Source organism: Chlorocebus sabaeus, chromosome 1, assembly GCF_047675955.1.
Source record: "Chlorocebus sabaeus isolate Y175 chromosome 1, mChlSab1.0.hap1, whole genome shotgun sequence".
Classification (NCBI taxonomy): domain Eukaryota; kingdom Metazoa; phylum Chordata; class Mammalia; order Primates; family Cercopithecidae; genus Chlorocebus; species Chlorocebus sabaeus.
In genome coordinates this window covers 118,908,233-118,923,722 of record NC_132904.1, presented here as the reverse complement: position 1 = coordinate 118,923,722, position 15,490 = coordinate 118,908,233, and the positions used below count along the sequence as shown (strand labels likewise).

General features: G+C 45.9%; 1 protein-coding gene across 2 annotated transcripts in view; it reads right to left on the bottom strand.

The window, feature by feature from the left end:
- Positions 1 to 15,490, bottom strand: part of UBASH3B (ubiquitin associated and SH3 domain containing B) — a 159,096-nt gene that overhangs the window by 30,659 nt on the left and 112,947 nt on the right. The window contains exons 2-5 of one of the 2 annotated variants that reach the window (XM_038005077.2): positions 6,926 to 6,979; positions 5,988 to 6,174; positions 3,511 to 3,709; positions 36 to 205 (exon numbers count right to left, since the gene is read on the bottom strand). In XM_038005077.2, the coding sequence (XP_037861005.1) occupies positions 36 to 205; positions 3,511 to 3,709; positions 5,988 to 6,174; positions 6,926 to 6,979 (610 nt within the window). Of the gene's footprint in view, positions 1 to 35; positions 206 to 3,510; positions 3,710 to 5,987; positions 6,175 to 6,921; positions 6,980 to 15,490 lie in introns of both variants that reach the window. The other variant, XM_038005079.2, reaches the window with a different exon arrangement.

Sequence of the window (15,490 nt, the reverse complement as noted above, 5' to 3'; positions counted from 1 at the left end):
ACCTGGTAGCTTCTGGAACCACAGTGAGACATTACCTCATGGTTAGCAAATCGGATATCCCGAGAAAATATGGTAGCCACCCAGTCACACCCTAGCTTGACGTCAATGTTCTGGGCCAGTTTCTCTAGGGTGGGTAGGTGGCTGGCTTGGAAGTGGTAAGCCAGGGTCACATGTAGCTGCTTCTTATGAGGTTCCACATGCACTTCTGGAAAAAGGAAGAAAAAAGTCAGTAATTAAAAGGTGGCGATCATAGCAATGGTGAAGACTTAAGGAAAGGCTTAGAAAGGTACCCTGAGAAATTTTCTGCTTCCCACATAACAAAGAAGATAAAAGACGTTTCTCTCCTTCACAGCAGTAGAATAAGGGGGTAAGGAGATGGCAAGAGATTCCGAACCGAGCCACTGTTCAAGAGATAAAGAGCCACCGTACGGCTTTCCTCTAGGAGCTACGGGTTGGCCGAGGGCAGTCCTTTTAGTTAAGTCCTCTCACAACCATTCCAGTGGCTGGTCCCCAGCCCCACCATTCAGACGAGGGCACTATGACCTACAGTGAGGAAATAATTTGTGTAGAAATACAAAGCATGTTTTGTAACTGCGTGACTCCCAAGGCTATATTCCCTTCATTTTGGAACCAGGTCTCTTAGCTTCTGGGTGAGATTGATGGAGAAATCTCTCAACAGCATTTTGGGTTGAATAATTATTTTTTGTGGGGGGCTGTCCTGTGCGTCATAGGGTGTTTCACAGCATCCCTGGCCTCTACCCACAAGAAGTCAGCAGCACTCTCCAAGCTGTAACAGCTGAAAATGACCTCAGACGTTGCCAAATGTACCCTGGGAGGCAAAATCACCCTTAGTTGAGACATACTCATTTAAAGTATACGGACTTATTCTAAGATACCCCAAGAGACAAAACAAAACAACCCTACCTACATGAGGGAATGGCTTTTAAAATTTTCTTTCTCTTGTACTTTTTTTTTTTTTTTTTTGAGACAGGGTCTTGCTCTGTTGCCCAGGCTAGAGTTAAGTGGCATGATCACAACCTTGACCTCCTGGGCTCAGGTGATGTTTCTACCTCAGCTTCCTAAGTAGCTGGGATTACAGGTGTGAACCACCATGCCTGGCCTCTTTTGTATTTTCAGTGAGGGAGAATCATCTATTGTACAAGCTAGAATAATGAAGAAGTTGCAACTAGAAGAAATTAGGGAATTTGAGAATTTAAGGGGCTTGGTCAAGTCACACAGAGAATTAGTGGCCCAAGAGAGAAGCAGAAATTGAACATTTTGGTTTTAAGTACTTTTTCTTTTATACTGCATTGCCTTTCTTTGGTGTAAGTCCCATGAGACGAGGTTTTTGTCTCTTGCTTACACTGTGTCCTTACTCAGCATATCATGCAGGTTTTCAGGACTTGTTAAATGAATAAATGCACATGAATGAATCTCCTTTGACCACTTTGAATGGAGGACGACACTAAATCTTCTTGATTATATCTGGGCCTGCCAACAACTGGAGAATACCAAGTTCCAGGGCAGACATGGTGGCCGGCTTTCCATGCTAGGTAAGAAGGAGCTGGACCAGCTAAGCTGTGCAGGGTCATCCAGTTCTCCACATCCCCACCAGGGGGCCACACAACAGCAGAGAAACGAAGCTGGCCAAGTTCTTCATGACTGCAGGATCTTGGAGAGGGACTGGCTCTTCCCACCTCCCACGGGGAAAGTTGGGGCTTGACTGCTTCTCGCTCAGTATGCACTCCAAGAATCTGCTGCAGCCCTGGCTGAGGCTTGCTTTTCTCATTTGTGAAGGATTTGGGTTTTGCGGCTTTGACATTAGTTTTGGTCCTTGTGGGGATTTAGTGGTTCTGACGATAACTACTGTGTGATGAGAGAAAGCCATTTCCTTGAGATTGAGGGATAAGAACAGGAAATAATTTGCCTCTCTGTTATGCTCTTTCTCTGAAATATTAAGCTCCTATGAAATGTCAGGCTTCACTGAAGTCAGGACCCAGAGACTAGTCCCGTCGCTGAGGGAGAGGAAGAGGTGGGGATGGGGGTTGTGGAGTCTAAAGAGGCCCCCTCCCCAGGTACAGAGGGGTCTTAAGGTCCTTGTGTTCCTTCCGAGAGCGCTGTGATCCTGCAGTGATGCTGAGCCCCCATCACGCTCATAAGTCCCAAGCCCTGTGTGGGGCTTTTCTGGTAAAGAGGAATCTCAGGCCCCCAAAGGGCCTGAGATGGTGATGAAAATAGCAGCAGGGAACAATGGCAGGTGCGGGATAGGCCAAAAGGCTAAGGAGCAAACTGTGCGGCTTTGCTCAGGTCTTCCCCCTCTCTGGCACTCCATAAAATTATGGGTAGGGGAGTTCCAGGTCTCCTCCAGGTTTGCACTCAGCACTTGGCTTCCACTGTGCATCCTGCACCGTCCACTCTGGCCAGGGCAGCCTCCCCACTATCCTCTGCTCACACCCTCCTCATGCCTGCCTGCCTGTGCTCCTGCCACCCGCCCACCTGCCGGTCTTTCCTCCATTGTCCTGATCCACATAGTCTCAGGGCAAGTTTCCTTCCTTCCGTGACGGTGGAACCACCCCTTTCTCTTTTCAGAGCTGATGTTACACAGGGCCTGGCCAGGAGAAACCACTTCTTGTTCTCTTCCCTGTTGCACTCCTCATGTAGGAGGAATCCTCATAGTAGGTAACCAGTAAGTACCTGCCAATTGTGATTTCATGCTGGAGGGAGCCAAGAGGCTCTCCCCGCACCAGGTTGTCTGTTTCCCTGCTGTCACTGAGCTAAGTGAGCTTGTCCACACCTGTAGCCAGACACGAGAGCTTTGCAAACTTCTCCCTCTTGTCACCTCCATCGTGTCTCCTGCCTCGAGCTTTAAGCGAATTCCTTTGACAGGAAATCTCAGGTGTCCTGAGCTAAAAGCTCCCATGAGAAGAGCAGGAGACATCTGGAAGGGGTTACATTTTTAGACAGACTCTTGGGGCTTGGGGTCCTATCTAATGGTTTTCAGCAAGTTGAAGGGTATTGGCTCAGTGGATTTTATTGTGATATAATACGAAGTGCTTCCACTCTTCTCTCTATCCTCTGCTACCCACTGAGAAAAGATCTGGATTGTCATGGAGTAAACAATGAGACCCAGATAAACACCTACATGGGCGGTAGCTTGGGAGGGAGAAGGGATGTTTCTTTAATTCTGAATTAGGAGATGGTGGTGCTACAAAGAAATACATGTCTAGCTCCGTATGGAAGTCATTTGTGAAACTTCACCTTGGGGGTTAGGGAATAAGCCTTAGATGGTTTCTCCAGGTTAGCAGAAAAGGAGTTGAACATTTTTACAAGGGAGCATAAAGGCATGGGGTGCTGCAGGACAAGGCTGCTTTTTTGTCACACGTGCCCGTTCCTGCAGGGCCCTCCACCTCCTGACCCCATCCTGCTCCTCTACCACCATTTCCTATCCTTTTACCTTTCCAACTCTTTGATTGACAGGGCCCAGGGCTGGCCTGGCAGTTGTTTGCTCACCAGTTTTGGATGCAGCCTCTGCAGCAAAGTCAGCAGCAAACTTCTTGAGGACCTCCGCACTGTCTTCCTTTACGAAGAGGCCGATGAAGTTAGAGGACGTATAGAGCTCCAGGGGCAGTGGGGCCGAGAACTTACATTTCCAGCGACTGACCGTGGTCTGCAGGGCTTCCCCCAGGGCATCCACCTTGCTGTCCTCGCACTGGCAGGGAAAACAGGCAGTCTTCACTTAGAGACGAGGGGAGATGGAAGTCTGCTGCTACTTAACATTGGCATCCTCTCCCCAGAGACTGGAGGAGGCTGATAATGCAATTACTTAACCACCACCCCCGTCTGTGGGGAGAGAGAGGAACTGCAGACCTCCAATTATTCAGACACAGATTACCCAAATGGTGGATTAATCTGGGGAACACGCAACCTCTTCCCTCCTTTCCTTGCTCTGAAGTGGCCCCTGTGAACCCAGCCAAAATGCTGTAGGACTGGTCGAGCAGAAAGCAAGAAAAGGGAGCGAGATTGGGGAGATGTTGGTCAAAGGACACAAAACTTCACTTAGACAGGAGAAATAACTTCAAGGGACCTATTATTATGCTATTAGTGTCTATAGTTAATCATAATGTATTGTATGCTTGAAAATTACGAAGAGAGTAGATTTTGTTCTCACCATAAATACATGATAAGCATGCGAGGTAATGCATATACAATTAGCTTGGTTTAGGCACTCCACAATGCACACATTTATTCAATCATGTTATACACCATAAATGTATACAATTTTTATCAGTTAGAAAAAATCAGGCTGGCTGCAGTGGCTCATGCCTGTAATCCCAACACTTTGGGAGGCCGAGGTGGGCGGATCACTTCAGGACTGGAGTTTGAGACCAGTCTGACCAACATAGTAAAACCCCATCTCTACTAAAAATACAAAAGTTAGCCAGACGTGGTGGCGGGTGCCTGTAATCCCAGCTACGTGGGAGGATGAGGCAGGAGAATCACTTGAATCTGGGAAGTGGAGGTTGCAGTGAGCCAAGATCACGCCACTGCACTCCAGCCTGAGTGACGGAGAGAGACTATATATCAATTAAAAAAAAAAAAAGAAAAAGAAAAAAGAAATCAAAGTTCTCCTTGCTTGTGGAAAAAAAAAAAAAAAAAATGAAGGAATATGACAGGAGAGAGTGCAGCATCCCAGGAGAAGCTGCGTGTTTTCCACTACTTTGTGTCATCTGTACCTTTTCTTTCCTCTTAGATGATCAGAAGTTGACTCTACATCCACCCTCATGAGAGTTGGGAAGAATGAGTCCCAGAGAGCTGTGACATCATCCTCCTACCTTCCTGAGAGCATTGGAAAAAAGAATGAATGTCTCTCAAACTCTGAAGGGTTTTGAGAAAGATCCTGGGATGACTAAGAGGAAATGATAGTCACTTTAATTTTCAGGCTGAATGGTAAAAGAGAAGGTGTTAGGAACATATTATTACCTGAGAGAGAGAAAAAGAGAGAGAATATATCTGGGGAGTAAAGCAAAATATTTTTTATAAAAATGTTTTAAAATGCAACCACTTTGTTTGGTCTTGAATGTGTGCAGATAAATCAACTCTTCTGTATTACCACACAGAGCTAAAGTACACAAAATGTATTTACATGTGTGATAGTGATTTGGTCAGTAGAGGCCGGGTGCGGTGGCTCACGCCTATAATCCCAGTACTTTGGGAGGCCAAGGTGGGCGGATCACTTGAGGTGAAGAGTTCAAGACTAGCCTGGCCAACAAGGTGAAAACCCGTCTCTACTAAAAATACAAAAATTAGCCGGGCATGGTGGCGCATGTCTGTAATCACAGCTACTTGGGAGGCTGAGGCAGAAGAATCGCTTGAACTTGAGGGATGGAGGTTGCAGTGAGCTGAGATCATGCTACTGCACTCCAGCCTGTGTGACAGAGCAAGACTCTGTCTCTTAAAAAAAAAAAAAAAAATTTGTCAGTAGATAAGCTTCCTGACAGCTAGGATCATAGACTAGGTAACAATGGCAAGTAAATATCTTTGCATTCTCTAGAAATATATAGTGGGAAAAAAAACCCCATGGATAGGAAATGGCTTTCCCTGTCTATAGACTACCTTTTTTGTTCCCTGCTCTTAGTTCCTCCTCTTTGCTTGTCGTAAGAGTGGAGAGGGTAGACAGCAAACGAGTGTGAAGCTAGATCAGTGATTCTATTCCAGCAGCCAGACCCGTGTGTCTCTCACAGAGGGCTACAATCTGGTGCTGCCCCCATCCTGGGGTGCTCCTGGGCCTCAGCAGATAAAACTAGGGAGTGTTGCGGTGAGGGGCTCACTGTGGACCTCATTGATCCCTTGAAGGTCCCTCCAGCTCTAAGAGCCTGTGACTATTCCTGCCATCTTCTTGCGAGGCTCCCCCTTTGTTCCAGGTCTCAAAGGGTCGGCTGGGATCCTGGGAGTCAGGCTTCCCGGGGGGGGGGGGGGCTGCCGCTCACCATGAAGAACTGGCAGAGTGTGATGTGGGGAAAGATGTTGTGTGCCTTGTTCTTTCCGCAGATCTGCTTCGACTGCTGCCAAAAGTCGGAGAGCTTCTGTGCTAAGGGGCCGGTGGGACGGAGGTAGAGGACGTACTCCCGGGGCAGGGGGTCATCCAAGAAGGGGTCACCGACGTGGGAGAATAACCTGTAAGACAGAAGTAAGCCAATGAGGTGTTGCTTGAGAATAACGGGAGGAAAAAAAGAACTGAGAGACAGATCCACCCTCCATGTGCTCCAAATCCCTGGCATAGCGCGCAGGGAAGGGTTTTCATTCATGATTTAAAAATCTACTTCTGGAAACTCACACTTCACAATCAACTCTCAGATGCAGCAACTTCTGTCTTCCTTCTTGTCATATTGCCTCCTCATCCTACAACTCCTTAAAAAAGTCCTGAAACCACTCTCCAGGAAGCATTCTTGGATCAACTCCAAATCCTTTCCCAATCCACTAGGACCAACCCAGCCTGTCCCTCAGGTCAGCCTATAATTAAACCCATGTCCCTCCAAAGACAAGGAAAGCTCCCAGAAAGGTAACCTTGTGGGATCCACCCTGGGTAGGGATACCCGGAAGGTAAGTAAGGTACTTCTCTAAATTGATTTGCCCAGTATCCATACCCCTAAAATGAATCTTTAAGTGACTGGAGCGGGGACAGATCTTATGAGAGGGGCTCTATCTGGGAATTACTTAGAATTTTCTTTAAACAGCTCCAAGGAGAACTATACCCTGGGGCCAGGGCAGAGGAGGCAACTGACTTGATAAATGCCCTTGCCACAGTCTTTTGGCTCCTGTCTCTTCTGGAAGGGTCCACTAGAGAAAGTCTGCACCTCCCCACTCATCCACATGCACTTAGAGTTAATTATATGCTATTGTCTCAATTTATTTATCTCATACCAACCAGTCACATGCTGCCTGAACACTTCTTCCTCCCGTGGATGCCAAGGCTTTTTGTCTGAAAGAAGAAATCAAATTTCTATTGTTAGTATTTTTAGCCTCCTCTCAGCTTTTCTCACTGCAGTGGCAAGAGTGAGTGTGAAGGAGGCAACATCACAGCCTGTGTTCTGCTCACTACTCTGTGGTGGGGAGTAGACACCTGCAGCAGGTTTTCCCCCAGGGGTCATATCGAGACATATGGAAGTTAGGACTTGTAATTAATTTCCATGTAATTAGCATCAGATTTGCATGCAGTCTGACAGCCCCGGCAGTCTATTTTCAGCAGTTTCCACATTAGAGTTTTATTTTTGCTTCTCTAAAGGTTGTCATGTCTTGCTTTTTCCTCCTTTCTCTTCACCCGCTCATTCTTACTGACCCAGATCTCCGAAAGAGCAGATTCTTGTTTTCAGCCCGTTTGGTAGAAAGTATTGGAAGTGGTGCTGATGGTTTTCTTTTTCTTTTTCTTTTTTTTTTTGAGACAGTTCTCACTCTGTCACCCAGGCTGGAGTGCAGTGATGTGATGATCATGGCTCACTGCAGCCTTGACCTCCCGCACTCAAGCAATCCTCCCAGCTGAGCCTCCCAGGTAGCTGGGACTACAGGTGCATGCCACCATATTTGGCTAATTTTTTATTTTTGCAGAGACAGGATCTCATTATGTTGCCCAGGCTGGTGCTGATTATTATTAAGACATAGGGCTAAATGCTTACAAGGACAATTGGTTTGGATTAATTCATTGCCTCCCTCCACCCACTTCCAACCACCACCAGGCTGCATCCATCATCTCCAAGTATTTTATAGACATCTTTGGGGACGAGTATCATTGGGTTAAAAGGAATGGCCACAGCAGTGCAGCTATCATTCCCACTTCTGGAGAAATGACTCAGAGCATAACTAACTGTGGCTAAGTATCCATAGGCCGGTTATAGCAGTGAAGCCCTGTGTACAAACTTACAAGTGGGATTCTTCTGAAATTATACACAGGTCTCCAAGAGCCAGATAGTTCTGGATTCTATCTAGCCTTGCTATTCATCCATCCTTTCATTCATGCATTCATGCTTACATTTATTCAGCAAACATCTACTGAATTTCAACTATTTTGTCAGCACTGTGCTAGGCTCTAGGAATACAGTAATGAAAAAGACTTATGTGATCCTTGCCCTAAAGGAGTTTTCTGTTGAGTAGGCATGTAAATATTATTATACAGATAATGATTTAATTACACTGGCATTAAGTGCAATGGAGGGAAAGCATAGGGGACATAAGAACATAGGACAGGGAGATCTAATCTGGTCTGAGGGGCTGGGGAAGGCTACACTAAGGAGGGAACATTTCAAGTGAAATCTGAGGGTGTAGACACATCTGGGTGGGGTGGAGGGGGCGCGTGGTGGTTGTTGAGGTGGAAAACACCTGGTACATCTATTCTACGTGAGATGTAATGATTAAATGAGCCAGTGTAGAGAAGGAGCATCTGACCCATCACAGGTGATCAATAGGTGCTCTTTCCTGTCCCTTCACACTACGTTGATTCAGGATCCTTGGGAGGGAGAAGAGATAAGTGGGAATCCAAGTTACACTGACACTCTCTGCAAGCATCCTTTCCCCAACTGGCTGCTAAACTCACCCCCTCCTTCCTTGTCCTACCCTTCTATGGAGCAATTAGAATGAACGATGCTGTGAGAATCACAGGGTTGGACTGGAAGGGACCTCAGAGGTCATCTGTGAACCCAAGTTCTTCATTTGACACAAGGAAAAACTCAAGTGGAAACAAGTGATGAAATGCGCTTAAAGCAGCCTGGCTGGAGTGATGGCTGAGCAAAGGCCAGCCTCTGTTGTTCTGCTCCACAGCAGAAAGACAAGTTAAAGACTGTCCCCTTCCCCCATGAAAGTCTGTGCACAGATACCAAATGATCAGGATAGGGAAGTCTGCACAGCTCATGAGAACAGCATTGTAAAATGCAAGCCTACTTACAGAGAGATGAAGTTACGGAGAAGCAAGACAGATCCCTCTGCTCCCCTTGGAACATCTGGTGCAGAAAAGGCTAGAAGCACAGAGACCCACACATGCTCATTCCCACACTTTGACAAGGTGCTTAACTGCTGCTGCGCTGCAGCCTTGTCTGTTTCCTCATGACTTACCAGACAATCAGAGGCCACACATCTCGCCTTTTTTTTCAGTACAGAGGCCGTGTATGCACAAAAGAACACAAACCATGACCTTTTAGAGGTTAGAATCTCTGAGGAATTAAAGTCACCAAAAAAGGACCCATTGTTCCAAAAACAACTGGGAAAAGGAAAACGCATTTGTGGCACTAGACAATGTGCTATTTATATAAGGAATTCAATTTCTTTTTTTTCTGCACCCTTCCCCCAATGAAATACATCCAACTGAAATTTAATTTATTTCTTCCGAGGCACTAGGAGTATCCTCTGGAAATGAAAGATCTAATTAAGTTACGGGATCCGTAACTCAAAAGACAAGTTTTGGAAAGAGTTCAAAGAAAAAATTGAAAAAGATAATGAAAGGTTTGGGTGATAAGATGATGATGAAAGGCTAAGGAAATCCGAATTCTTTGTTCTGAAAAGCCGAGATCTGAGAGGTCCCAGTTTTGGTGGAAGGTTATCGTATCTGGTGCACATGCTCCAGGGAGGGTTGGCCAAAATAAAATAAGCACAAAGGGCGCAAGTTAGCTTCCAGGAAGGACTTTCTGGCAGCTATGTACGTTAAAGGTTTTATTTTTATTTTTGAAAGCTTCGAGAAAGCTGTTACCTATCTGAAACAGTGCAGTTCTCCAGACAGGAGGTTGTAGGAGTAAAATCTCATTTTCCCTAAGGTCATGAGCCACAGACAAACCTTGCTGGCCCTTCACCCACTGCCAGGCTGGCACCGATTTGGGCTAAGTGTGTTCCCCAAACTCTGCCCACAGAACAGACTGAACATAGGCGCGGCAGAACACGCCTCTCCCTCTCCACTCTGCTGAAGAAACACTGTTGCCATAGAGCACCCACCTCCGTGGTCCACCCATGGGGCCAATGGCAAGGGCAAGTGGGAGTATGTGGGGTGGACCCTAAACCCCAGCCTGAGCCTGTGCATCTGCTAGCCTCAGGGTGACTGAGGAGTTGGCAGAGAGTTTACTCAGACACTGTCTGAGACCTCCAGCAGATAAAGGAGGTATATCCCTTGAAACTAAAATGCACCCATTGGATGACAGCAACAAATGACAGCAATCAGTGATTTAAATGGAACCTTCTTGGTTAGAACTGGTGAAATGTGAATTGTTGAAGTTTTGTCATGTGTGAACCTAAATTTGACTTCTGATCCTAGCCCTAATCTTTCTCATTATCCCATTTGTAGCAGAATATGAAAAAGAAATAGTGTAAAAACTCTCATGCTTACTGAGGATGGAGAAGAACAGCACAAAGAAAAGAGACACAATGGCAAAAAACAACAACAACAACAACAACAAAAACAGGTGAGTAGTGATCCTTCCCGCAGGGGAGGGACCAGCAGTGCCCGCCAATGGCCTTGCAACGCTCGGGCAGGATTCTTCCTACTTGCTGCCGTCAGCGCGGAGGATTTTTGAATTCAAGGTTGATCTGGCCCCAGGGTCACGGAGAATACCTCTCATTCCCTTGAAGGAGGTTTGCAAGCAAAAATCGCTTTCCTATTAGTCTGCCTGAGACAAAGCAGCTTTCCTCCTTTCTGCCTTCCCTCCCTCCTCTTCCTCCTTCCTTCTCTTTCTTCCTTCCTTCTTTCCTGCCCTCCTCTCCCTTATTTCTTTTCCTTCTACTCTCTTTTTTCTTCCCCTCCTACGGAACTCTTACCAGGAAACCAAATGAAAATTTAAAAAAAAAAACCCTGCATTACCACGGGACGTATAAAGAGGAGGAAAGTATTGTGCCTACCCTTAGAGAGCTCACAGCCTTAGAGAGTCAGATACAAAAGCAGCTTCGTACAATGCAATGGGCCAAGGGCCATGACAGAGACGTGCAGGGTGCTGAGAGAGCTCACGGTGGGCCCAGCTCCATAGTGGGGAGTTCCCAAGCCTGAGGTTCTCAAATTGTACACCAAGCTACTCTAGGTCAGAACACCACAGCAAACTCAAAGAGGTGCCACTGGATGTTTTAAATGTTATAAGGGAAACACAGCATACTCATCTGTTGAACACCACATAAGCTTCTAGCTTGAGGTAGTTAGAGTTCACAGTATCAGACTGGGCTGCATTCTTGAGGTCCTATCTTGGTGAAGCTGCAGTTTTAGCAACTGTCATAATAAAAACCAAGTAGCCAGTGAAAATCAGCGTGGAACAAGTAATGAGAGTGGCAGTGCCCCATCTGATCCTAAGGCTTGGGCAGTTGTGCAGTGCCCCACAGACACACACATCCCGTTAGTAAGTAGCTGTGGTTACTTAAGAATACAAATATGATTTTTCTTTCAATTTGTGTGTGTGTGTGTCTGTGTGTGTTGACACAGCTCTTAAGTTGGCAGGACAAAAATACTTATCAAGGTGTTTAGATCTAACTACTAAATAAACAGAACTGTTGGTATTTATGTTGGCCCACAGGCTCTATGTAAAAATTATTGGACACTAGGGGGTTGTGGGCTGAGAAAGTTTAGGATTCTTTCCTACAAGAAATGATGCTTGATCTAGACCTTAAAAGCTAAAAGAGGCTGGACACGGTGGCTCATGCCTGGAATCCCAGCACTTTGGGAGGTCAAGGCGGGTGGATCACCTGAGGAGAGTAGATCGAGACCACCCTGACCAACATGGTGAAACCCCGTCTCTACTAAAAATACAAAAATTAGCTGGGCGTGGTGGCGTGGTGGTGGGCGTCTGTAATCCCAGCTACTTGGGAGGCTGAGGCAGGAGAATCACTTGAACCCGGGAGGTGGAGGTTGCAGTGAGCCGAGGTTGCGCCACTGCACTCCAGCCTGGGCAACAAGAGTAAAATTCCATCTCAGAAGAAAAAAAAAAGAAAAAGGCAAAGTGAGAGCTGACTAGAGAAAGAAAGGAAAGCAGAAGGACATTTGAAGTAGAGAGAATGGCAGCAGCAAACAGATGAAAGCAAGAGACAGCACTGCATGTGCAGGAAAATTCGAGTTTGGTAATGCTAGGGCCAAAATTGTAAAGCTGGAAGAGGGTAAAGATAAAGGCCTCTGCAGATACCTGAAAACGTAGGCAGGAGATCGCTCGCAAAGGCCTTATGCACCACTTTAAAGCTGGGACCTGACTCAAATTAAGCTAGAGAGAGGCACGATCAGATTTGCTTGCATTGAAGGATAAATTTCAGAGAGATACAGCTGGATGCTGGGAGACTAGAAGGCCTTGACAATAGATGGGAAGAACACATTGAGAGGTTGAACTGAAGCAGTGACAATGAGGATATTGGCAATGATGTTTAGATGGTTGACTGAATAGAGCTGAGACTGATCTGGTACTGCAGCTCGAATATTTATGTGGATGGTGGAGACACCCCCTGAATGAAAATGCAGGAGTAGAAACAAGTTGGGGCTGGGGGTGATAGTGACAGTGAGGTTAGTATTGTTCCAGGAGAATAGTGAGACCAGGTATCATTGAAGAGACACACCCAGTCTTGTTGTTAGGTGTCGTTTCCTTTGTTGGCTTGACTGCACTTTCTAGCCTCTTTCTGTTTGTAATCCAGACATTTATTTTGGGCCACCCATTGAGCTCCTATTTCCTGTCTAAGGAATACCTTTGGCTCCCAAATCACTCAATGCTGTGATCAAAAAAACACTTAAGACATCCCCAACTCAGAGGGATAGATTAGCCCAGACGAGCAGGTTCTCTAGGGATGCTCAGCATATGCCTTCAGAGGACAGTTCCCCTACTTTATTGTCACTTGATAAAACTCAAATATCTGACACCTGCCATAAAAAGCAAGAGACAAGATATATGCTAATGGAATGAAAAATATATTCCCTTAAAATAGTAAGACTTTGATCCAAGTAAGTAGCAAACTAATTTGTTGGGCTTTCCAGTTACTTGGAGCTGTATTGTCCTTGGCTTTGCATTGCTGGTGGACTCATACGCGTGGCCGCAGGCACCACACCTGCTCCATGCATTGGTTCTCTGTCACCAAGGACTTGTTCACGTAAGAAATGAGAAGGCACAGGGTCAAGTATGTAATCCTTCAAGTGGACGAAATTCCCTATGCAACCAAAATTAAATTCTATCTTTCCTTCATGTAGCTAAGATGATCTTAAATTTGGAAACATTTAATACTAACTGTAATATTTTTAAAAATGTTCTCAACCTCCAGGATACCAGTTGTTAAATTTTCCGCACCTAACAGTTTGAATTCAATTAAAAGATGACCTAATTAATCAGACGCCTCATTCTCCTCCCTCAAAATCAGCTTAAAAGTCAGCAATGAACTGGGGGATGGGAAAACTGAGGTAGAACCCAACTCCTCTTTTCCCTGGTTGAAGCGTCCATCCATACAGTGGTGATTGTTGCCACAAAGGAAGATGGAGGTATTCTTTTTGGGTATATTTGGAAAACAACATTTTTTTCATAAAGTAGTTTTAGGTAGAAATACCAGAGCCTTTTGTTGTGCTCTATGAATTGCCGAATCAGTGCTGAATGTCCTTACAGGATGCTCTGAGGCTGCTCAACAGAGTGCCTGGGGCTGGCGGCTATCTTGAGAACTAAGGGCACACAGGTGATTCTCCATCTATTTGTTTCTCTAGTAGAAGAAAAATGAGGATAAGGGAGTCAATCATGATCGAGGGCCTTTATGTACCAGGCACTTCAGACTTTAAACCTTTATGGCATGGTTTGGATATGGCTTGCTTGACCCTGCCAAGTTTCATGTTGAAATTTGATCCCCAGTGTTGGAGGTGGGGCCTGGTGAGAGGCGTTTGGATCATGGAGGTGGATTCCTCTTGAATGGCTTGGAGTCAGTCTCCTGGGAATGAGTTCTCACTCTTCGTTTCCACGGGACCTGGTTGTTGAAAAGAGCCTGGCAGCTTCTCCCCTCTCTCTCTCCCTTCTTCTCTCCATATAATGTCTCCTCCCCTTGCCTTCTGTTATGAGTGGAAGTTTCCTGAGGTTCTTGACAGAAGCAGATGCTGGAGTCATGCTTTTCGTATAGTCTGCAGAACTGTGAGCCAAATAAACCTCTTTTCTTTATACCCAGCCTCAGGTATTCCTTTATAGTAATAAAAATGGACCAAGCTACTTCATGACAAACTTAGGAAGTCGGTATTGTTAGGAACCTCCATGCACCTGGTGGCTCTGCCCTGACTGGCCAACAGTCAAGTCATCTCTGGTTGTCCTGTAACAGGGGTTGGTTCTAGAGGTTGTGATTAAAAGTCCATAAATCAGTGTACTGAGTAGTTGCCAATCTTGAGAGGGTCAGATGTTTAACTTTGTTTTGTAAATATATGAGTAAATAGGCTGGGTGCAGTGGCTAACGCCTGTAATCCCAGCACTTTGGGAGGCCGGGGTGGGTGGATCATTGGAGGTCAGGAGTTTGATGAGACCAGCCTGGTCAACATGGTGAAACCCTGTCTCTACCAAAAATACAAAAATTAGCTGGGCCTGGTGGCAGGCACCTGTAATTCCAGCTACTCAGGAGGCTGAGGCATGAGAATCACTTGAACCAGGGTGGCAGAAGTTGCAGCAAGCCGTGATTGTGCCACTGCACTCCAGCCTGGGCAATAGAGAGACTCAGTCTCAAAATATATATATATATATATATATTTAATTATATATATATATTTTTTTCTATATATATGAGTAAATACATGATTCAGTACCCAAAACTCCTGACTGCAATACAGTATTTGAATCCTCATGCCATCCAGACAGCCCTCACGGACACAGCATTTCTGCTTCTCCACAGAGTGCCCTCTTGACAGGAGAGTCATTGGCCGTGATAGTGGGAAGGACACTGTGCCTGTATCTAGTCACCAAATGGAGCCAATCAGGTCTGGGATATCTGCTTCTCTGTTCCCTGTACTTTCTCAGTTAAGCAATGTGGCAGCAGGACTGAAGGCAGCTTGAGATTTGTGGGAGGGAAAAATCTCTCCCAAGAAGGATGCATGAAAATCATCCCATATAGCCAACTACTCAGGAGGGCTCCCAGGCTAGCAGTCATTTTTATCCTATTACAGATGAGGAAACTGAGGTTTCAGGCCACACGACAGTCATGCAAGTCAACCGTTACAAGTCAAGAGTCATTTATTCAGCACCTGATGTCCATGTTTAAGGTCCAAATAAACACAGAGACATCATTAAGACATTGGCCTTGCTCTTGAGGAGTGCACTATGTGAAGGCCTCCAGGTCTGTAACTCAGTTGCTTCTGACTCCAGAGCAACGTTCCTGCCCACCCTGCCCGTCTCCACAGTACCTGTCCCACCTGGCTGCTTCTCCTCCTCTGTGAATGCTGCCCAATGCGACCTGACTGCAGTCAGAGCTTTGAAAATCTCATTGCTAGTCCTCTGTGCTGTGTGGCTTGGGAAAAGTCAGCTTGCCTCTCTGTGGTAAAGTTTTGTCCCTTAGT